Here is a 23,949-nt window from a genome sequence, read left to right on the forward strand (position 1 = left end):
ACCACCTGAAATTAAAAACACATCTGTCAAGTAAGTGACGGTATCCATAACATTAAAGTTGACATTAATTAAATCTTAACAACAATCTGTTGTCATTTCTGATATTTGGGATTTGGATTTAATGTAAGTAGAGCAATGAAAACATGGCAAACATTGTAAACTAAGCTTGTTAGATTCAAATAATGGAGTGTAAAAACATTGTGAAACATCAATATCTGTGCATTGTCTATTACAAAAAAAATAGAATTTATTGAAGTAATATAAATATACTTTTATACATTACATTTTTTAAAACATAGCTTGCATTAGCAAGTAAAACACAAGGTAAACCTACAGTGCAAAAAAGAGGATGTCTCTCAGAAGCAGTCATTTGTTCATCCTCACTTTACTCAAGATCTTTTCTGTCTCTTGTTTATCTTCATGGCATCCATGCGGGATAATAGAACGGCATCTTAACTTCGTCTTCCGTGAAATGGAGTTGCTGTTTAACATACAGTAGCCATAGTAAATCAGACTCATTCAAAATAGTGCCGCTGTGCAAACAAAAGGTATGAATGCATGCTACACTTCCGACTGTATGTTGTGTTTTCTTTTTCTTGAGTTTTGAGGTAAGGAATGTTTTCATTTGCCATTCACTGACAATCGGACAGGCTCATCCAGTTCATCAAACTTCATCTTTTGATATCAAAAGGGGAATAAAACAGTCCCCTAATAAAAGCCGGTGTATCAGCGCGCTGCTACATTGAAAACATATGATTCAATTTGCGCCTTCTGATTGGTTCTCGGGATATAGCAGCTTTTATAGTGGTTTTATAGGGTGCTTTCACACTTTGTTCATTTGCCTGGACCGTACCCGAGTTTGATTCTCCCCCCTTCCCACCTCCTCCGTTGGTTTGTGTTCACACTCGTCCTCGAGCTGCTGTTTTGTTTACGGCCATTGCTAGGAGACGGTCACAAAAGCAAGCGCTGAAATGGAAAGACTTCCGCACATCGCAGCCATTTTGATTTAAGCGAAGCTTTTGGTTTTGGACATACAGAAATCGACTCACGTCCATCTGCCGCAAAAATGTTATAAACATTCAGAACATCACACAGTGTCTGCAGAAGCTGTTTTTGGAGGAAACAAGCAGACATCACTGTGTATCACTGGGTTTGCCCTGGCTCAGTCCCAAGGTACGAAACGTGACACACACACACACACACACACACACGAACGAACGTTATGAAAACGATAGTTTGTTGTACAAGTGGCAGTTCACTTCCATTGTTTGGTACGATTGCATTCACATCTGAAGTGAACCATACCAGAGTTCGCATGAATTGTACCCCAGACTACCTTTTTCAGGTGGACTCGGTTACGGTTCACGGGTGCGCACCCGAGTTCAGAATACACATTTACACTAGCTAAACGTACCGTATTTTGACGTCAAACGAACTCGGGTGCGGACCAAAAGTGCTAGTGTGAAAGCACCCTTAGTCTACCTTCTGCCTCGTTTTCAAATGTTATTATTTGTTGCTCTTACAACTTGAATCGACAACAAAACATTTATCAGGCAGTGTATATTATATTATTGTGGCGAGGGGGCGTGGCCGAGAGCCGTGGGAACGGAGTGAGGCCACCGCGTAAGTGGATACACCTGCGGTGCGCACCTGCCTCGGATCCCACGGAAGGAGCTCTAGACAATAAAAGGAGGAACGATGGCAGAGGAAGCCGAGTGAGGACCGGGCCCGGGCATTTTACTTCTGCTTTCAGTTTGATGGCAGTCTCCGTGAGGAGCTGCCATCCGTTTGTTTTGGTTTAGACGGCAGCCTCCGTGATTAATAAATCAGTTAAAAACTGCGTCGGTTCTCCGCCCTCTTCTTCCTGGCGGCCAAAGGGCCATGAACTTTGTTACAGTGGTGCCGAAATCCGGGGAAGAAGAAGAGACTTCGCCGCTAAGATGACCACTCCGTCAACCAGTCTATTTGCGGAAGTAATCCAGGCGCTCGCGGTCCTCCACCGTGAACAGCACCAGGAGATCCTGGACATCCGGGCCGAGTAGGAGGAACGGTTTAAAGTCCTGGTGGAGGACCGATGGCTTCCTCTGCCATCGTTCCTCCTTTTATTTTCCAGAGCTCCTTCCGTGGGATCCGAGGCAGGTGCGCACCGCAGGTGTATCCACTTACGTGGTGGCCTCCCTCTGTTCCCACGGCCCTCGGCCACACCCCCTCGCCACAATTATATTATATTATATTATATTATATTATATTATATTATAGATATAAAGCATCGTAAATAGTTACCAGGGTTTGCAACATTACTGTCATAAATATTGAAAACAAATGCTTGAGTACAAAAACACTACAGCGCTGCAAACCCCCTCTCTGTTATGTGATTGTCAGCTGTGGGTTTTTGTTGAGTGCACAGGGAGGAAACAGCACTGTGATAATACGCAGCACAGTAGTACACTGCACTGTCTTCAGGGCTTCTCAGCTGCAGAAGATAAAGTGTGGAGTGTGTTTTTCCATGGCCGCTCACATTAAAACGCTTCTCAAATGCATTTTCAATATTTCTCTGTTCATAGTACACATAACCAATGAGTTTGAGTGTGTTGTCTGTTTGCTGGTACCACTGTAAAGTGTCATAGGTGGATATGTCATGGCGGCAGTTAATTTCAGCCCGACCTTCAGGACTCCACAAAATTGCATTCGGACTTTGATGAACCTTATCAGAAAACACAACACCTGTGAAGAGATGATCATGTGAAACACGTTACCTGTTTAAAAACAAATGACAATAAATCAAGATTTAATTAAGCAGATATCTTACCTATGAAGTAAATCACAGTGGTTGAACAAACAAGAAATGTTCTCATGCTGCCTGTGTGTGGAGGTGTATTTCAAAGACTAGAATGGAGTTTGTTTTAAAGGTAGGAGGAGATTCACAATATGACAATGCTGCTCAATTCATTCTGTGGAATGAAATGACAGATGCATTATGGGTAATGATGCACCACCTACTTTGCAAACAAAGTAAAAGAACAAAGATTCATTAGTATGTTCCTGCTTACTAGCAGAGGCAGACTTAGGGTGCTTTCACACTTGGATTTCTGTTTCAGAACCTGTCTCGTTTGCCTAGTTAGCACGGTTTGATTGGCATATGTGAATCCAGCAATCATGCTCAGATCCAAGCCAAATCAAACGGTTTTCTTTGGGTGCTCCGGTTTACCACAGATGTCCAAAGATTTGCGGTATAGGTTAATTGGGTAAGCTAAAATTGTCCACAATGTATGTGTGTGAATGAGAGTGTATGAGTGTTTCCCAGTGATGGGTTGCAGCTGGAAGGACATCTGCTGCTTAAAACATATGCTGGAAAAGTTTGCGGTTCAATTCGCTGTGGAAACCCCAGAAAAATAAAGGGACTAAGCCAAAAAAAAAGAATGAATATATATATATATATATATATATATATATATATATATATATATATATATATATATATATATATGTATATGTAAATTTATATATATATATATATATATATATATGTATATATATATATATATATATATAAATATGCAATAAATTCACACAAAAAAGTTTTCAAACTATGTACAGATAATTAGATGCTTTTTGTGATTAGATTGCAATTCAAATTAAAATAAATAAATAAAAACATTTAATCAAATTTAAATTACAATCATACTAATCTTGTCTCCATTTTGTATGTGAATTGAATAATTACTCTTTGTGAATCGGCGGCTGTTACTGTTCACTGGGAAATGTTACTGGATTTGAACAAGTCCTTAGCACTCATCATCTGACAGGTGTTTTGGCCAGAAAGCAGGATTTCGACCAATCATTGTTTATCTTATTTTTACTTTTGTTCCCCCAAATTTTCTTAAAATTCTCTCTCTTGCACACTCCACCTACCTGAACCTCAGCTCTACTCTTGATCGCTGACAGACTGGCAGTGTCTTTAAACCACTCACACCTCGTGCATGAGCAGTATGGGAGGAATGGTTATGGACAGATTTTACAAGATATGATTGAAAATTTATAAAAGAGATAAATGATTAATATACAGCGCATCCGGTCCGGAAATATTCCACATTTTTTATGTTACAGCCTTATTCTAAAATGGATTAAATTCATTTATTTCCTCAAAATTCTACACACAATATCCCATATTGATATTGATTTGAAAAGGCATATACCTTTCTATATAAGGTACCAGGGTTGACAGTGCATGACAAAGCACAAACCAAGCATGAAGACAAAGGAATTGTCTGTAGACCTCTGAGACAGAATTGTCACGAGGCACGAGGCTGGGGAAGGTTACAGAAACATTTCTGCTGCTCTTAAAGTTCCAATGAGCACAGCGGCCTCCATCATCCGTAAGCGGAAGATGTTTGGAACCACCAGGACTCTTCCTAGAGCTGGCAGGTAATTTAAGCTGAGTGATCGGGGAATAAGGGACTTAGTCAGGGAGGTGATCAATAACCCAATGGTCACTCTGTTTGAGCTCCAATGTTCTTCTATAGAGAGAAGAGAAACTTACAGAAGGACAACCATCTGTGCAGCAATCCACCAATCAGGTCTGTATGGTAGAGTGCCAACAAAATTTCAATGAAGTACTTTTACAACAACTCTGTGAATGTCATTGTGTGGCCCAGCCTCAGCCCAGACTTAAATCTTATTGAACATCTCTGGAGACGTCTGAAAATGGCTGTACACCGTCACCTTCCATCCCACTTCTAAAATTCCAAAAGACAGGTATGCAAAGCTTGTGGCATCATATTCGAAAAGACTTGAGGCTGTATTTGCAGCCAAAGGTGCATTAACAAAGTGTTGAGCAAAGGTTGTGAATACTGATGTACATTGATTTTTCAGGTTTTGTATTTTATAAATTTGCAACAATTTAAAAAAATATTTTTCACAATGTTATTATGGGGTATTGTGCGTAGGATGCTGAGAAAATAAATGAATTTAATCTATTTTGAATAAACCTGTAAGAAAAAAAAAAGTGGAAAAAGGTGAAGCTCTATGAATACTTTCCAGATGCACTGTAGGGTTTTTCGCATTGTTCGGGGACGCCTTATCCCCCGGCCCCCTAAGTGACCGCTTACCTTGCTTATTGGTTAAGTCCGCCCCTTAGAATATGTGTGTATGTATGTATGTATGTATGTATGTATGTATGTACTGTTGAAGTCAGAATTATTAGCCCCCCTAAATTATTAGACTGCTTGTTTATTTTTTCCCTAATTTCTGTTTAACGGAGAGCAGATTTTTTCAACACATTTCTAAACATAATAGTTTTAATAACTCATTTCTAATAACTGATTTATTTTATCTTTGGCATGATGACTGTAAATAATATTTTACTACATATTTTTCAAAACCCTTCTATACAGCCAAAATTGACATTTAAATGCTTAACTAGGCTAATTAGGTTAACTAGGCATGTAGTCGTTGTTGGTGTGGTAATATCAGTAGTAGATGTTGTTGATGTAGATGTAGAAGAAGTGATTGTGGTAGTAGTAGCAGTAGATGTTGTTGTATTAGTTGTAGCAAACGCTATAGTAGTATCAGTAGTGGTAGTCATTGCTGTAGTAGTATCAGTATTAGTAGACATTGTAGTAGTAGTAGTCGTGGTTGTGGCTGTAGTAGAAGCAGTAGTAGTTGTAATATAAGTAACTTTCTGTAGTAGTAGTTGGTGTGGCACTTGTGATTTATTATTATTGTCAGTTATCATTACCGTTGTCCTTTCTTTCTTTTTACTTTCATTTTTACTATCATACATTAATAAGCATTGTTGTTACTCCCTACCTCTGACTGGTTACTTTCTATATGTTTTATTTATATCTGACACAACATTTATTGACTGTTATTGTTCCTTATGTATGTACTCTGACCCGTTCACCAAGTTACCTTTACATGCATACACACGCACACTCTCGCACATACCAGTACCTGACTATATTGTTGTTGTTTTTTTTTTTTTTTTTTTTTTGCTTTGTATTTGTTATTTGTTGATGTTTTCTTGTATTTGTATGATCTATGCATTTTCTAATAAAAAAAAATAAAAATAAAAATAAAAACTAGGCAGGTTAGGGTAATTAGGCAAATTATTGTATAATGATGGTTTGTTCTGTAGACTATCGAGAAAAAAAAATAGCTTAAAGGGGCTAATAATTTTGTCCTAAAATGGTGTTTAAAAAATTGAAAACTGCTTTTATTCTAGCCTAAATAAAACAAATAAACTTTTTCCAGAAGAAAAAATATTATCAGACATACTGTGAAAATTTCCTTGCTCCTGTTAAACACAATTTGGAAAATATTTAAAAAAGAAGAAAAAATGTGAAGGGGCTAATAATTCTGACTTCAACTGTATGTATATATATGTATATATGTATGTATGTATGTATGTGTGTGTGTGTGTATATATGTATATGTATATATATATATATATATATATATATATATATATATATATATATATATATATATATATATATATATATGTATGTATGTATGTATGTATGTATGTATATATATATATATATATATATATATATATATATATATATATATATATGTRTGTGTGTGTGTGTGTGTGTGTGTGTGTGTGTGTGTGTGTGTATGTATATATATATATATATATATATATATATATATATATATATATATATATATATATATATATATATATATATATATAAGGATATGCCATTAAAAATTTAGTATGAGGAATAGATATTAATTATAAACTATGATTTTTTCCCTCAATAATATCTTAATTTGCTGGTTTAAATTTTCATACATTTACTTATAGTTAGTAAGGTAGTTATAACAAAGTTTAGTTATGGAATAGGATTCACAGATTTCAAATATAGTCATACAGTACTAATAAATAAGCCATATGCAAGCTAAGAAGCAACAAGTATTCTTTTTTATTTATTAATTCTCAATGTATTAAATAGAAGTTTTCATGTTTGAGTATAAACTATGGTGCACACACACACACCAATAAGCACAGTAATCAGCATTTGTTTGTGAGCCAGTGCTGATCTGTGCAGGTGTTTATGGGTTTCCTAAAATAAAAGGAGGGTAATTGTAATGCGGACTGAACATTTGCTGCACTGTGTGATACTGGCAGCACAGAAATACATTGCCGTGGCTTGTGTGTTACGCTTTATATGAAGAAAAGCTGTGTTTTCACCATCACCTGATACATCAAAGCCATTTACAAATGGATCCTCAGTCTTTGGAGTTTTATAATACATATAAGCTACAAGTTTCATTTCTGTGTCCCCGACATTGCTCTGGTACCATAATATGGTGTCATAGCTTTTGATTCCATGGCTGCATGTCAGGTTAACTGTACTGGGACTGTCAGTATCACACACCACTGCAGGTGGAGACTGATGGACGTCTTTGCACAAAACACATGCTGTAAAAAGAGAACAAAAGTGATTCTTTGTAACAAGACAGTTCAACATCTGAATTCTCAAAACTGATATATTAATAATAAATGTACCTGTTAGAAAAAGTACCCTAATAACCTGGATAGCGAGGCAAGACATCATGTTGGGTTTTCAACTGCTCTGAGCTGAACAGAGAGCATTTCTTGAGGTCAGGAAATGACATCACAAACCACAAGGCTGTCATCACAGGCTTCTGCTATGAGTTATTTTAAATCCAGGATTGTTTTAATGAACAGTAGCTTTACCTTAAATTTCTAATTTAAAGCATCAACATAAAGTATAAGAAGAAATGAAGCAGACTTGATAACTTAATACTTTATAAAAGTTGCAAAATTACTAATAATCAACAGAATGTCAAAAAAAGGAAAAAGTGTATCCTAAGGTTGCAGTAATGCAAGTAATATCTTAAGCTACAAATTTGTATTTGTCAAAGTATACTTATATATATATATATATATATATATATATATATATATATATATATATATATATATATATATATATATATATATATATACTTATATAGAATCGTCATATATGCAACACATACCTGCCAACATTCCGATTATAAAATCCGGGAGATTTTTTCCAGGGGTCTGTTCGAAGTGAAGAGCGGGGTGGTGCGCCCAAAGTGAAGCGGGGGGGTGATGGGGGGGGGGGGGGTAGCTGGTAGATGAAGATGGTTGCGTGTTGGGTTCGCGCATATGGACTGAACCGAGCAGGGGGGTTGGTGGAATTCTGTGAGTTTCCGAGAGCTGAGCCCTTTTTCACTTTATTTCTACATATCACTACTGAAAGTATGCAAAATTCCTGCGGGAGCACTCATAACGCTCCAATACCCACCACCACTGCACCTCTGCAACAGCTGAGACACTCTGCTGAGCTACACTCACCCATTGCACCATGCAACAGCAGTGGCGTTCTAGCTGAGCCCTTTTCACTTTCACCTCTACATATCACTACTGACAGTATTAAAGCACTCATAACTCTCCAATACCGACCACCACTGCTCAGCGGAGCTGTTGCAGAGGTGATCCGTTAAGCTACCTTCACCAATAGCAACATTGCAACAGCAGTGATGCTATAGCTGAGCCCTTATTCACTTTATTTCTACATATCACTACTGACAGTATTTAACATTCCTGCGGGAGCACTCATAACACTCCAATACTGACTACCACTGCACCTCTGCAACAGCAGAGAAGCTTCACGGAGCTTCTTTTCCCCTCTGCACCACTGCAGCGGCAGTGACACTCTGCCTGAGCTTACACATACTTCCATTTAACATACCACTACTGACACACTCCCCAGCACTGCCGCAGCAGTTTAAATGCCTCCACGGAAGCTTATTTACCTGTTAATATTGACTTCCATTGCTCCTCTGCTACTGCAGAGATGCTTCACTTAGCTTAAATTCTCCTCTGCACCACTGCCGCAGCAGTGACGCTCTGCCTGACCTTATATACACTTCCATTTACCTATACTATTACACTCCCCAGCACTGTCACAACTGTTAAAATGCCTGCGTATGAGTTTTTTAATATTGGTTTCTATCGCACCTCTGCAGCAGCAGTGATGCTCCGCTGAGCTTATCCTGACATTTCATCACTGTCATTTTAAGAGTCTCTCTAGCAGGTCTCATATTCAAATTATTACATCTGTCAAACTTTCCCATCCAGCCACGGCAGTTAAGCACTGCTACGGGAGCACACAACGTTTGCAACATCGGCTGCCAATACACCACTTCAGTAGTAGTAATCACTCTAACCTAAACCATTCACACTCTGTAGCGGTTCCATCTTTGCTCCAGCAAACCCTCTTTTGGATCCATCTTTATAACACCAGCCGGTTATGGCTTTAATCTTTATTGCCTTTTGGGGGGTTCTTGAATACGCGGCTGCTGTCCCAAGCTTATTACGGCATCTTGGGGAGTTCTCGAGATCTACCTGAGCTCAAACTCCCCTCTTGCCTTGCAAACGGGAGGCAGCCTTGTTTCATTTTGGGAATTATTTAAAAGAGGAAGAAAAAAATCAAAGGGGGGCTAATAATTCTGACTTCAACTGTATCTCTCTGTTTTGGTTTCATGCAGGTGTGTCGTGATACTTTAAACTAAAGAGCACCTTTTTGTCATGAAAGAAACAGCATTTATGGCATTGTGCATAAGAAGCTGCACAAAAATACTCTGCACTGTCCTGATCCAGTCTTGCTTTGAGAATCCTTAATGTAGCTTCCTCTTCTCCATTTCCAGTTACGTTGAAATGACCCATATATGATTTCTCAATGTCCTTCGCGCTGCTATATCGAGCATAGCCGATGAGCTTCAGACTAGAATCTCCCTTTGACTTCTGATACCACAATATTGTGTCATAGTTATCTATGTTATGACTGCAGGTCAGCTCTACGGAATCATCAGGTTTACACAACACATCTGGAGGAGCCTGATGAACCTTCTCGCAAATCAGACAGCCTGTGAATTCAAAGATATACAATTACTAATGCATTTCAATGTATTTTATCTTTCATATTATATATATATATATATATATATATATATATATATATATATATATATATATATATATATATATATATATATTCCTGTTATTTACCTATAAACCAATTGAGGAAAAAACATATTTTGGAGACAAATCTAGTCATGTTGGTCGATACTCGTACTTGAAGAGTCCTTCTAAAGTTTTCTATAGCAGCAGAGTTAGACACAGGAAGTGACATCATGTTAAAATGGGCGGGATATCTCATCCTAAAAAAAGATATAACAATTTTATTAGCTATGAGTTCAGTAAGCGTTATTTTTCTTTAGTTTTTTTGGTCATTTTATTTTGTTTTCTGCTTTATTGTTGAGGTCTTTCATATGCTATTGATTTCACAACTACATGTACAAGTCAACAAGCAGTCACTAGATGTTTAATAAATTCTGCCAATTAAACTCTAACAATATGCTACTAATACTCTCATAAATGTTAGCTGACACAACTAAAGTTGACAATCAGATTATAGTTTTTAAGACTAGCTGGAGCACCAACAAGGTCTTCTAGATGGCACTCCATCCTGTCACCTGTCACATACTTCCATACTATATAGTACGCTGAAATCAGTATGCGAGCCGAGAAGTATGTCCGAATTCATAGAATTCGAAAATCAGTATGCTAAAAAGTACCAAGATGACCTACTATTTCCGGCGAGAATCTGAAGTGCGCATCATATGAACGCTGCGCTATCCCATGATGCCCGGTGAGGAAATTAATGAATGGGAGTGAAGCGACGCAAATGACGCAGGTAGGTCATGTGACCATGACAAAATGGCGGATGTAGTATATCTGAATTCCATTCATACCTTTCACATCCATACTGTTTAGAACGTACTTTTATAACGGCCGAGTAGTACGTTTAAATTCAAATGCATTACCTACTGAGTAATAGGCAGATTCGGACTCCATGCAGCCATGGACTCCATTTCCTACAACTCTGTGCTGATTACTGTTCCACCTGTGTCCCATTACCTGGACAACTTGAAGTCAGCATGACTTCATGGCTAAAGCTGCGGTCACACTAGAGTTTGTGCGGAATTCTGTCGTATGGCACTGCGAAAAGGGGCGGGATTAAACAAGATTATTAGACATTAAAAAAGCGAGTCATTTATCCATATTTAAAATTTCTGTACAGAGAGTTTTGATCCTTGATTGGTCTAACACAGTCACATCATGTGATTTCGCAGTTCAGAGTTCACTAAGCTTCCAACGCAGTGGTCTGCTGAACTTGACGCACAAGCTTGCATTTCCGGTCCGACACATTTGCGTGCGTATGAATAGAAGTCTATGTGGAGAAATGTCCCGTTTGACCGCAGCTTGAGTTTGTCCTTTTCTTGTCTTGTTGTATGTTATTGTGAAGTACATCCAATTGAAAAGGTCCTTAAATAAGAAAAAAATGTAGGGACGTGCATGATTTCATACTCGGTCCCGGTCATTCCCCTCGCTGGCCAGCAGAGGCCACCATCTCCGGACTTTTAGCATTACATCATCCATTTACACTGATTGCGCAGACACCTGATCTCAATCTGGTTAACGACCCACGCACCTCTTATAAGCCTCACTCAAACACTCAGTCAGTGCGAAGTCTTGTTCATCCCCGGCCAGCATTACTGAGCGTTATCTCCAGCCTGATCTCTTGTGTACGACTCCAGCCTGTCTCCTACTTTGCTTTGCCTTCTGCCTGCCCACGACCCACGCTTGTTATACAGACTCTGACTCTCTCTGCCTGCCCACGAACCACGCCTGTTATTAGGACTCTGATCCTTGCTGCCTGCCCTCGACCCAAGTCTGAACAACGGACTCTGATTCTCGCTCTCTCCCCTCCACTCATGCCTGGTAACTCACTCTGTGTCTGTTCATCACCATTCTTGTTACCCATACTACTACTGGGGATGTGTGTGTGCACTCCGGTGCATATTGTGTGTTTGAGTGAAGTTGTGATTAATAAATACCGCATAATGGATCCCTCCGTGTCAGTCTCCTCGTTACATTTGGAAGATGGCCGTTGTGAGTAAAATAGAGGAAGATTTTATGAATGAGTTTGTACGGAGGAGTACTGTCCAACAGAATCACTCTCTGGTGCAGAAAGTTTGTAGATGCACGATAATGACAAGAACAAGGATCCCAATTTTACAGACAGAATGATGTCGTATTAACTCAAACCACTGCTGCCCACAAATGCAGAGAAAAAGAAGACACCAGAAGAGAAGAAATGTCATTTTGAGGGTCCCTCATCCCTGATCTCTTGCCTATTTTCTGGGATATTCTTGTGTATTACTTCGGACACTTTTGTATGCTAGTGTTTTGACCCTGCCAGTTCTCACTGCTCTACTAAAGACTGCATGTTGATCCTCAACTCCATTGTCACACTCATATGTTAAACAAGTGTCACCATATGCTTGGTTGTGACGTTTTCTAGAGTATCTGATGTGGTCTTTTTTTGCAGGTGCTTTAAGGATAATAGTTTTTGTCATGGAACAGACAGCATTTGTGGCATTGTGCATAAAACGCTGCGCAAAAATACTCAGCACTGTCTTGGTCCAGTCTTGCCTTGAGAAACTTTAAAGTAACTTCCTTTTCTCCACTTCCATTTAAGCTGAAATGACCATCATATGGATCCTCAAATTTTTTTACACTGCTATATTGGGCATAGCCGATGAGCTTCAGGCTAGAATCTCCCTTTGACTTCTGATACCACAATATTGTGTCATAGTTATCAATGTTATGACTACAGGTCAGCTCTACAGAATCATCAGGTTTACACAACACATCTGGAGGAGACTGATGAACCTTCTTGCAAATAAGACAACCTGTGAATCCAAATAAATACACATTATGATGACTTTTGAAGCCTTTTGTAGACTTTTGTAGCTCTTAAATTAAATTATAATTATGTTAAGGCTATGATGATACCTGTTAACCAGTTCAAGAAAAAAAATATTCTGAAGACAAATGCAGTCATGCTGAGAGGTATTGTACTTATGCCAGTGGACCACTACTGAGGTCTTCAGTAAAACAGAAACAGGATGTGATGTCATGTTGAAATGGGTGGAATATCACATACCAAAACAGGGTATGATAATTCTCATTCATTCTATTTTTTTTTTCCGACTTAGTCTATTTATTAACCTCGGGTCGCCACAGCAGAATGAACCGCCAACTTTTCCAGCATGTTTTTATGCGGCGGATACCCTTCCAGCCACAACCCATCTCTGGGAAACATCCACACACACACTCATTCACACGCATACACTACGGACAACTTAGACTACCCAATTCACCTGTATGGACTGTGGTCTGCATGTCTTTGGACTGTGGGGGAAACCGGAACACCCGAAGGAAACCCACGCGAACGCATGGAGAACATGCAAACTTCACACAGAAATGTCAACTGACCATGGCCGAGGCTCGAATCAGTGACCTTCTTGCTGGGAGGCGAATGTGCTACCCACTGCGCCACCGCATTGCCACAGCTTAAATTAAAAATAATATCAAATTCTAAAACCTATTGTACTTATTGTATTTAAATGAATAAAACCGCTTTGCTTCTAACGATCTCCTCGTGTACATTTATTAGGCAAAAACACTATTTATTTTAGATTCACTATTTTACTGCGCTCCTATCGGTTTTCTCAAATAGAGCCTTTTTTCAGTACAGAGTTAAGACAAATGAATTATAGGTACCAGCTTCAAGGTTAGTATTTTTAAAGAGCCCCTTTTGTGGGTTTTTGAGAATGACCTTCCATTAAGTGTGTAACACAGCTCTAAGCGAAGTGAAATATCCAGCTAAGGCTTAAATCTGTAAGTGTACAGTGTTTAAAACTATTGATTCATAAGAGTCGACTCAGTGCTTCAAATGAATTGTCTTGATAACGAGTCTTGAGCCGTTTCGGCGTGACATCGATACAAAACTTAAGACCCACCCAATTGTTGTGCTCGTAAACGCGGGAAAATTGAAACCTGCGGCCCCGCCTACAAACAGTAGCAAAGAAAAAGAATACAAACAGAAGACGGACTGGCAGCTAGCTCTCTGCAACTCTCACATGGTCGCCCACTGAAGCTAACGGGGACTCTATACTGCTCAGTGAGCGGCGTCTTTCGGATGAGACGTTAAACCGAGGTCCTGACTCCCTGTGGTCATTAAAAAATCCCTGCCCACTGGCTTTTGTCCATCATGGCCTCCTAACCATCCCCATATCATAATCACTCTGTCTCCTCTCCACCAATCAGCTGGTGTGTGGTGTGCGGTCTGGCGCAAAATGGCTGCCGTCGTTTCTTCCAGGTGGATACTGCACACTGGTGGTGGATGAGGAGATTCCCCCCTATGTGTAAAGCGCTTTGAGTGCACAGAAAAGCACTATATAAATGTAAGGAATTATTATTATTATAAACACTGTAGCATATCGCGGTTGATTCAAGTCATGAAGGCGCTGTGCTCAGCTGGATATTATAAGAAGTGCGAGGGGAAAGTGAGTGTTATTTTCTTTACACAAAGATGAAATGTGAAGAGTCAGTGATTGAGGTTTATGATTACCTCAGCATTATAGCTCAGCCTTGTGCTGTTTTTCTGGATTCGTCGGCCATTTGTTAAGGGAAGGATCAGAAAACACTATTGATGTATGAGACTTTGAAAGAGCTTGACAGAAACTTTACTAGTACATGGATTAGTGGATCATGAATCAGTTTCTTCCTCCATTTTACAAGTGTAAGTAAGTGCGATTAAAATGGTTGCCACCTTGTTTTCTCTAGCTTGCAAATTATGTACTTAATTGCTTTGTTACTGTAACTACAGTACTGTAACTACTGTAACTACTAGTGTATCTGGTTAACGCTTTATATTCTCATATCCTGTCTAATGCCACGTTGAAAACGTGCCGTGTTCCACTTTGTTTACTGATTTCAATGTGTTTGAGCTTTCTTTCCACTGCTGTTTGTCGTTGCTATGGCCACCGTCAGCTGTTCTTACACATGTGAAGCGGTCAAGGTTCAAACTAGTTCATCTTTTGCCACTGTGTGTATAATACTGAATGTGTGTCATGGTTAAGAATATAAAGCATTGCTTTAGTGCAGTCCTGCATTGGACTCACACACACACCTGCCAGCATAAATCCCTGAAAATCTGAGAGACTAGGGGGTTAGGTTCGGGGGTGAGATGTCTGAGTAACACTGTTGAGAACCGGGTACTGTTTACTGTGGGTTCACACGAACAGCACGGGTGCGAACGGCACCCACGAGAGACATTTGAGGTACAAAAAAAGCGCACACAGCGGCCTCTCGTGGATTCGCAAAAACAAAAACTGCAACAATACGTACCTCCCGGGACATATTTAGCAGTGTCCAGAAACGTCAATGGGACTATATTTTCAGAATGAGCCTGGGTTCGTTTTTGAGCTATTTAATTTGAGGAAGTTAAGAGAGAGCCAGGATTTGATTTCTGCTGAGCAGACTGTAAGGGATGAAGGTGGAAAATAAGAAGAGGGTTTGCCGGAGAGATAGAGCTGGGTGTCATCCGCATAGCAATGAAATTGTATGTTATATTTATGGAGGATATTACCAAGTGGAAGAAGATAGATGATAAAAAGCAGGGGCCCAGGACTGAGCCCTGGGGTACACCCCAAGAAACTGTAAAATGCTGAGAAGTGAATGATTTGAGTTGAATGAACTGAGTGCGGCCATAGTGTATGTTAAAATTATGTAAATTAACTATTTCAAAGTCTAAATCAGTTCTACAGATAATAATGCCATTATTCGTTTTAATTGAATGTTGAATCAGTTCTATAAACCACAATAAATGTTCAGTTCAGCTGGAAGCAGCTCTACAGAAGGCAACAGTGTTAGTTCAAGTAAATGTGATGTTGATTCATTTAAAGTGTCAGTGTTGCACATTCTAACACCATTGAAGACATTATCCAGAGCTGCATCTCATCTCTTCGTATCATCTTAAGCGTCTCTTGTGCAATCCAGCTTGGCTTGAGCGCTTGAGAGAGATGCATGAAAGATTATGGGCTTTTTGTATGGCTTTTGGGAGGCCCTCAGCACTGTGTGCACTAGCTGCACAGAAATAAACTGCGCTGTCATTCAGCAAGAGCTTCGAGATGATCAGAGTCACAGAACTCTTGCCATCTCCGTTCAGCTCATATCGTTTATCTTCTACATTCTCCAGAGTGTGAGAAGAATGGAAGGAATATCCAATACTGTGCATGCCCTGGCCGTCCTCGTGCTGGTAGTACCACAGTATGGTGTTGTAGCTGGTGATACCGTGAGAACAGGAGATATTGCAGGACTCTCCGGATCTCACAATGAGTAAAGCGGGAGTTTGCTCAACGCTGCTGAACAGTGAACAGCCTGTTATCAAAATAAATAAGCACATTATTTGTATTGCACACTGTAGGGAAAAAAAACAATAAATGTTGCATATGATGCACTTACCAAAATGCCAGCAGAACAAATATGAATACAGAAATTGATTTCTGATCATTGTCAAGTGTTTGTAGAGCAGTAAGAGTTGGCTACAGATAAACAATGTTGCCTGAATTTGTTGTACGATCCCTCTTTCACAGGCCAGATGTCCCTCCTTCTGCTTCTTTTGTGGAAGTGTTGCAAAACAGCACCACCTATTGAAAAGACAAATCCTCAATGTTAGTTCAGTGCTGTTTTAAACATCTTACAAGGTAAATATTTTATTAATTTAACCATTATTAGAAATGGAAACTTTAAAAAGAAGTCTTGTCAGATTAATAACAAAAAGAACGACTTTGTTAGATTTCATGGAGGAATTATTTTCTGGTACTGATCCCCCGCAGTAATCACTGACTGTGTCCCATTGTTTTCATTACTAGATCTATCCATCCATCCATCCTTTAGGTTTTTGTAATTCTGGATGTAGTTTTTTGTATTTATTGTAACGATATTGGATATATTTTGTGTCTAAATTTGTAGTAATACTTCATGTAATGTTCCAATTCTTATAATAATAATAATAATAATAATAATAATAATAAAAGATTGCTGTACTAGACAATTTACAGTTTGGCATTTGGGGTTAAAAAAATTATTTAGCTTTGATTTTGCAACTATAATTGCTATATTGTTATACATATTGTAGTAAAGAATGTTTGGTACAATGAGTGAAAACTAAATAATAATAGCTAAACAAAAACCTTATAAAAGAATTGCCTGCAAACCATGACTTAATTTCATAATACCTAGGTGAATGGTTGCTCTAAGCATGTTATGTTTAAATCCACAGGTGTCAAACTCAGTTCCAAAAGGGCCGCAGCTCTGCACAGTTTAGTTTCAACCCTAATTAAACACACCTGATCAAACTAATTGAGTCCTTCAGGCTTGTTTGAAGCCTACAGTTAAGTGTGTTGGAGCAGGGTTGGAACTAAACTGTGCAGGGCTTCGGCCCTCCAGGAATTGAGTTTGACACCCCTGTTTTAATCCATTGTTAACTTTAATATGTGGTGTGTTCACTTGTTTTGCAGCAGTTGTAGCAGCACATCTCTCTTGTACAGTATAGTGTAAAAATATTTTATGAGAATCTTATAAACACAATGTTCTGCCAATACCACTGAAACTGAAGCCAAAAGCTTTCCTTTGAATTTTGTAAAGGAACATGATTGTGACATTGACAGTGAAATAGACTTTGCATATTTTTAGATGAAAATCATCTAAATCTCTAAACTTTTAATAATAATAATAATAATTTCTTTTCTGGGCACTCAAAGCGCTTTACACAATGGAGGGAATCCACCACCAGTGTGCAGCATCCACCTGGATAATGCGACGGCAGCCATTTGGCGCCAGTGATGAAGCCAGTTATGATATGGTATGGTTAGGAGGACAGTGGGCAAATTTGGCCAGGATGCCAGGGTAAACCCCTACTCTTTTTCGAAGGACATCCTGGGATTTTTAATGACCACAGAGAGTCAGGACATCAGTTTAACGTCTCATCCGAAAGACAGCGCTCACTGAGCAGTATAGAGTCTCTTTCACTATACTGGGGCATTAGGACCCACACAGACTGCAGGTTGGGCGCCCTTTGCTGGCCTCACTAGCGCCACTTCTGGCAGCAACCTAGCTTTCCCATGTGGTCTCCCATCCAGGTACTGCGCAGCTTCAGTGGGCGACCATGTGAGAGTTGCAGAGAGCTAGCTGCCGACATACTATATTGATTATGATTCTATGTTTTGTAGAGCACATAATCATGATTTTGTAGATATTTATTTCATTGTATTGTAAGTATAATAAGGGCCAATTCACCATAAACAACTCCTTTTTAAAACAATTCAAACTTGTATGAACTTAATAAGTAAATGATAGTTGTCTAATTAAATATGGAATCAATTATTTTATTTATTTTATTTTATTCAACCCTGGTTTTGGTCCTGTGGTGAGTTTCAGGTCAACAGGGATGTTGGGAAGAATACTAAAATGCACAGTTAACCAATCATTAGAATGAAAAGCTGTATTATGCTGTTGGTTTGTGGTAATAACAGACGTTTTTGTTGGCAGATCAAAATGATCTCCAATATTGTGCTTCGCTGGCAGCACAATAATATATAACAGAACTCCCAGATACATTCGGCTCGAAATCAAGAGTAGAGCTTTAAGCACCATTCCCTGTGATGTTGAACCGATTTGTATATTTACTTTCAGTGGATGCACTAGTGTAACGCACAAACCCTATGAGATTTAGTTCACCATCACCCTTTAGCTGCTCATACCACAATATCATGTAATAGCTTTGTATTGTGTGGGCGGAGGTCAGTGTAACAGGTTGGTCACTTATAATCAGCATTTCTGGTGGAGATTGATGGATTTTGTCACATAGTGATTGCCCTGTTTGAAGAAAGAAAAATGCATTAAAATGTTGTAAAAGTAAAGAATACATGAAGTTATCAATGCAAAAAATGATCCTGCACCTGAGATCAATAAGGGTATTACTGTAAAATAAATCTACCAGACTGTTAATATCAAGCTCTGTGTGTTTGCCAGATTGAAATGTCCACAACATATGAACTTGATATGTTAGACTCGACAAATGCTCTTTGGGAAACAAAACCTGTCACTCTTCCTTAAATATGAATAATTTACATCATATTGAAAGGAGACTCCTGCTGGTCTTTATAGAAACGGCGCCACTCCTTGTAGCGAAAAAGTATTCAGCTCTTTAATTAAAGTTTTTCATTAGATTTTAGGGCTGATAATTGAATAATTTACAGTAAATTATCTTGCTGCTCAAGAAATGTCCTTATTTAATTAAACTATTCATTTATATATATATATATATATATATATATATATATATATATATATATATATATATATATATATATATATAAAAGTTATATAACTAAATTATATAATTAACTTTATATATATAACTTTATATATTAACTTTATAAGTTAATTACAGATGTAATTACATGCAGGTATACCAAGCATACGTACAATGTAAAAACATAAATTTACATATAACAGGGTACAGAACACCTTAAGTTGAATTTAATACCTTTTACCACCTTTTTTAAAACCTTAAAAAGTGTTAATACCAGTACAACCTAAAGCTGCAACTGCAGCGGCATAAATGAAATATCTTTTCAAATGGAATAAGATATTTATACCATCAACAATTGCAGATAACATATACATTTAAGTAAAGCAGAGGGATTAATCAAGATCGAGAGTGATTTACATGTTAAGTCAATGCAAAGACGTGAATGAACAGCCTGCAGGATGATACGCGTGAATGAAATGACGCCAGTTGAATGTTTTGCGCGATTTATGTGCTTAACGCACGAATCGCGTTTTACGCAAAACGGTCCAGTTCGAAAATCTGAACTTCAGTGACTTTCGCGCCGTGTTAATCAATCTGGAGCTTACTCTTGTGGGGGGGTGATTATGATGTAGCGCCTGTTGGTGGTGTCCCATCAAACTGGGCTCGGCTCACTCAGAAGCACCGCTGAAAACCTCCATCATCCAGGTTAAGTTTCTGGAGAAGTTTATGAGCTCACAGAGCTGGGTGCACCTCTAAAAGGACATATATATATATACCGTCAAATTCAGAATTATTAGCCCTGTATAAATTTTCGGTCCCACTTTATATTAAGTGTCCTTAACTACTATGTACTTACATCAAAAAAATAAATACAATGTATTTACTGTGTTTAAAATGTTTTTGAGAACACTTGTGGTGCTTTTGAGTTGGGATAGAGGTTGGGTTATGGACAGGTTTGGTGGTATGGGTAGGTTTAAGGGAGGGTTAAGGTGTAAGGGATGGTCAACAGTGTATTTACAAATGTAACTACATAAGTTAATTACAGATGTATTTAAATACAGGTATTTAATCAAGCATAAGTACACAAACATGTATTTACATAATAAGTACATTGTAACAAACTATTAGTTCCTATGTAAGTACATATTAGTTAAGGCTACTTAATATAAATTGGGACCAAAATTTCTTCTTCTTAAAATATTTTCCAAATGATGTTAAACAGAGCAAGGACATTTTCACAGTATGTCTGATAATATATTTTTTTCTGGAGAAAGTCTTATTTGCTTTATTTCGGCTAGAATAAAAGCTGTTTTAATTTTTTAAACATCATTTTATTGACAAAATTATTAGCCCCTTTAAGCTATATTTTTTCTTGACCATCTACAGATTAAACCACTGTTATGCAATAACTTGCCCAATTCCCTAACCTGCCTAGTTAACCTAATTAACCTAGTTAAGCCTTTAAATGTTACTTCAAGCTGTATAGAAGTGTCCTGAAAAGTATCTAGTAAAATATTATTTACTGTCATCATGCCAAAGATCAAATAAATCGATTATTAGATATGAGTTATTAAACTATTACGTTTATTAATGTGTTGAAAAAAAATCTTTTCTTCGATTAACTGAAATTGGGGAAAAAATAAACAAGCGGTCTAATAATTCTGACATCAACTGTATATATGTATGTATGTATGTATGTATATATATATATATATATATATATATATATATATATATATATATATATATATATATATATACTGTATATATATATATATATATATATATATATATATATATATATATATATATATATATATATATATATATACTGTATATATATATATATATATATATATATATATATATATATATATATATATATATATATATATATATATATAAATTAAAAATTAAGATATTACCTCTACATAACTGTTACTCTGGTTTCAAAACGTTTTATTTTATCAGAGTGCATGTAAACAACTAGGATTCACACCGTGAGCAGGAGCATCGCTTGAGGAACTGTTTTCTGCGCACATGCATCAATTTGTTTTGACCAACGTTGTTTCAGTTGCAAATAGACAATAACAAACGTGCACGTGCAAAAGACGCCAAACGTGAATGACCCCTAACGTCTTTATTCCGGGATTAATAAATTAATAATTAATTTACTTGCATAAAGTAAATTGTATCCTGAAGCTTTACTGGGGCACAGCTGATGGATATTTTGCACCTCCCTGTGCCGCCCCCAGCAAGATGCCGGCCTGGGCGATCGATCGCCTATATCTCCCATATCTAAATCCGCCACTGCTACCTTTTACAACCCTGCGGAAACCCTCTATTAATTACATTATATTAAGTAGCTTTAACTAAATTTTATACAAAGTGAGGCCTTGTGCACACACACTGTGAACTGTAACCAGCTTAACTATAGAAATGTTCTGATCCTGGTCACCCGGAATGATTATTGGTTAAACACCCATCAGTGATAACCAGCATGTAAATACAATCTGGTCTAACCTAGTCTGTTCAGTATAATTATCAAAGCTTAGTGGGTTTCAGCAGGTGAACAGTATCATCTTTTTTACAGCACACTAAAGATATTATAACATGATAACGATGGTTTTTGCGCTGGGTTGTGGGGATTTTACACACCGTGTCTACGTGCTGCACAGAAATAAACTGCGCTGTCGTCTGATGTTAGATTGTTGATGGTAAGAGTTGAGTTGCTGCTGCCATCTCCTTTCAATGCAATTTTGTTTTTAAACTCATCTTCAGGATATTGAAATTTAAGATTGAGATATCCGAGAAAAATCAGCCTCCTGTCTTCAGATTGTTTATACCAGAGGGTGAGTTCGAAGTTCTGGATTGAATGTGAGCAACTGAGAAGAACAGATTCTGTGAGGTGTCCCATCAGGTCTGGTGGAAACTGGTTTATCTCATTACTTTGGGCAAAACCTAATGAGAGCAGAAATCAGTTGAATGGGATATTTTCAGGACATACACTTCTTTCCATTAAACATGATATATAAACAATCTTACCTGGCAACAGGATGAAGAATATAGTAAACATTTTCGGTCGGCAGAGTCAGTGTATAATGGAAACACCAGCTTAACATCTGCTAGCAGTGCTGAGACAAAATAAAAGTTTCAGGAAGTGAAAGGAAGTGGCATCTTTGCATCTCAGGCAAGAACATTACTGTCACTGGATGTTATCAAAGCTGTATTTCAGTTTATATGCTCAAGGAACTAAGACCATTACATTTACATTTAGTCATTTAGCAGACGCTTTTATCCAAAGCGACTTACAAATGAGGACAAGAAAGCAATTTACACAACTATAAGAGCAACAATGAATAAGTGCTATAGGCAAGTTTCAGGTCTGTAAAGTCTAAGAAGGAAAGTATTAGTAGTATTAGTCATTATTATTATTATTTTTTGGGTTAGGAATTGAAGTGATTAGGATTAGGAAGTGAAGTGGAGACTAAATAGTTGAGTTTTTAGTCGTTTCTTGAAAATAGCGAGTGACTCTGTGGCTGTTCTGTTGCAGTTAGGGAGTTCATTCCACCAGCTGGGCAGATTGAGCGTGAGCGTTCGCGAAAGTGATTTCTTCCCTCTTTGGGATGGAACCATGAGGCGACGTTCATTCACAGAACGCAAGTTTCTGGAGGGCACATAGATCTGCAGAAGTGAGAGCAGATAAGAAGGAGCATGGCCAGAAGTCACTTTGTAGGCAAACATCAGAGCTTTGAATTTGATGCGAGCAGCAACTGGCAGCCAGTGCAAACGGGTGAGCAGCGGAGTGACATGTGCTCTTTTAGGTTCATTGAAGACCACTCGTGCTGCTGCGTTCTGGAGCAGTTGAAGAGGCTTGATAGAGTTAGCTGGAAGCCCCGCTAGTAGAGAGTTGCAGTAATCCAGTCTGGAGAGAACAAGAGCTTGAACAAGGAGTTGAGCTGCATGTTCAGATAAGAAGGATCGGATCTTTTTGATGTTGTAGAGTGCGAATCTGCACGATCGAGCAGTTCTAGAAATGTGGTCAGAGAAGTTTAGTTGGTCATCAATCGTTACTCCAAGGCTTTTTACCATTTTGGATGCAGTAATGGTGGCCCCATCCATCTGGATTGAAAAGGTATGGTGTAGAGTCGGGTTGGCAGAAACTACAAGCATTTCCGTTTTTGCGAGGTTCAGCTGGAGATGATGATCTTTCATCCAGTGTGAAATATCCAACAGGCAGGCTGAGATGCGAGCTGGAACCGAGGGATCATCAGGATGAAAAGAGAGGTATAGCTGGGTATCATCAGCATAGCAGTGGTAGGAGAATCCATGTCTCTGGATGACTGGTCCTAGAGATGATGTGTAGATTTTACACTAGTATCGCACACTGTAAACCCTAATGCTGTAACTAATTAATTGAGTTGAGTTCTATTAACTTAAATCATTAAAATTCGTTTATCTTAATTAACCTTGATGAGTATTTAGAACTTTTTCTGATTTTTGAGTTTGAAAAAATTTAATCTTTCAAGTAAGGTGAACAATTCTGCTGGGTTTAATCTATACAAAATGTCTCTTTAAAGTTTCATTAACTCAAATTCTGTCAGCCTAGTGATTTTGCGTCTGACGTCATCCAGGTTCACGTACGTGCTCA

General features: G+C 38.1%; 1 protein-coding gene and 1 long non-coding RNA gene across 2 annotated transcripts in view; one reads left to right on the forward strand and one right to left on the reverse strand.

The window, feature by feature from the left end:
• The window catches only part of LOC141378404 (uncharacterized), a 154,777-nt gene that overhangs the window by 22,360 nt on the left and 108,468 nt on the right, over positions 1-23,949 (forward strand). The window lies entirely within an intron of this gene.
• On the reverse strand, positions 15,756-23,371 carry LOC141378386 (uncharacterized). The gene is made up of 5 exons (XM_073927686.1): positions 22,344-23,371; positions 21,957-22,259; positions 18,745-18,859; positions 16,445-16,629; positions 15,756-16,360 (listed from the first exon to the last, which is right to left on the reverse strand). The coding sequence occupies exons 1-5, from the start codon at positions 22,372-22,374 to the stop codon at positions 15,951-15,953; spliced, it is 1,044 nt and encodes a 347-aa protein (XP_073783787.1). The 5' UTR covers positions 22,375-23,371; the 3' UTR covers positions 15,756-15,950.

Source organism: Danio rerio, chromosome 17, assembly GCF_049306965.1.
Source record: "Danio rerio strain Tuebingen ecotype United States chromosome 17, GRCz12tu, whole genome shotgun sequence".
Classification (NCBI taxonomy): domain Eukaryota; kingdom Metazoa; phylum Chordata; class Actinopteri; order Cypriniformes; family Danionidae; genus Danio; species Danio rerio.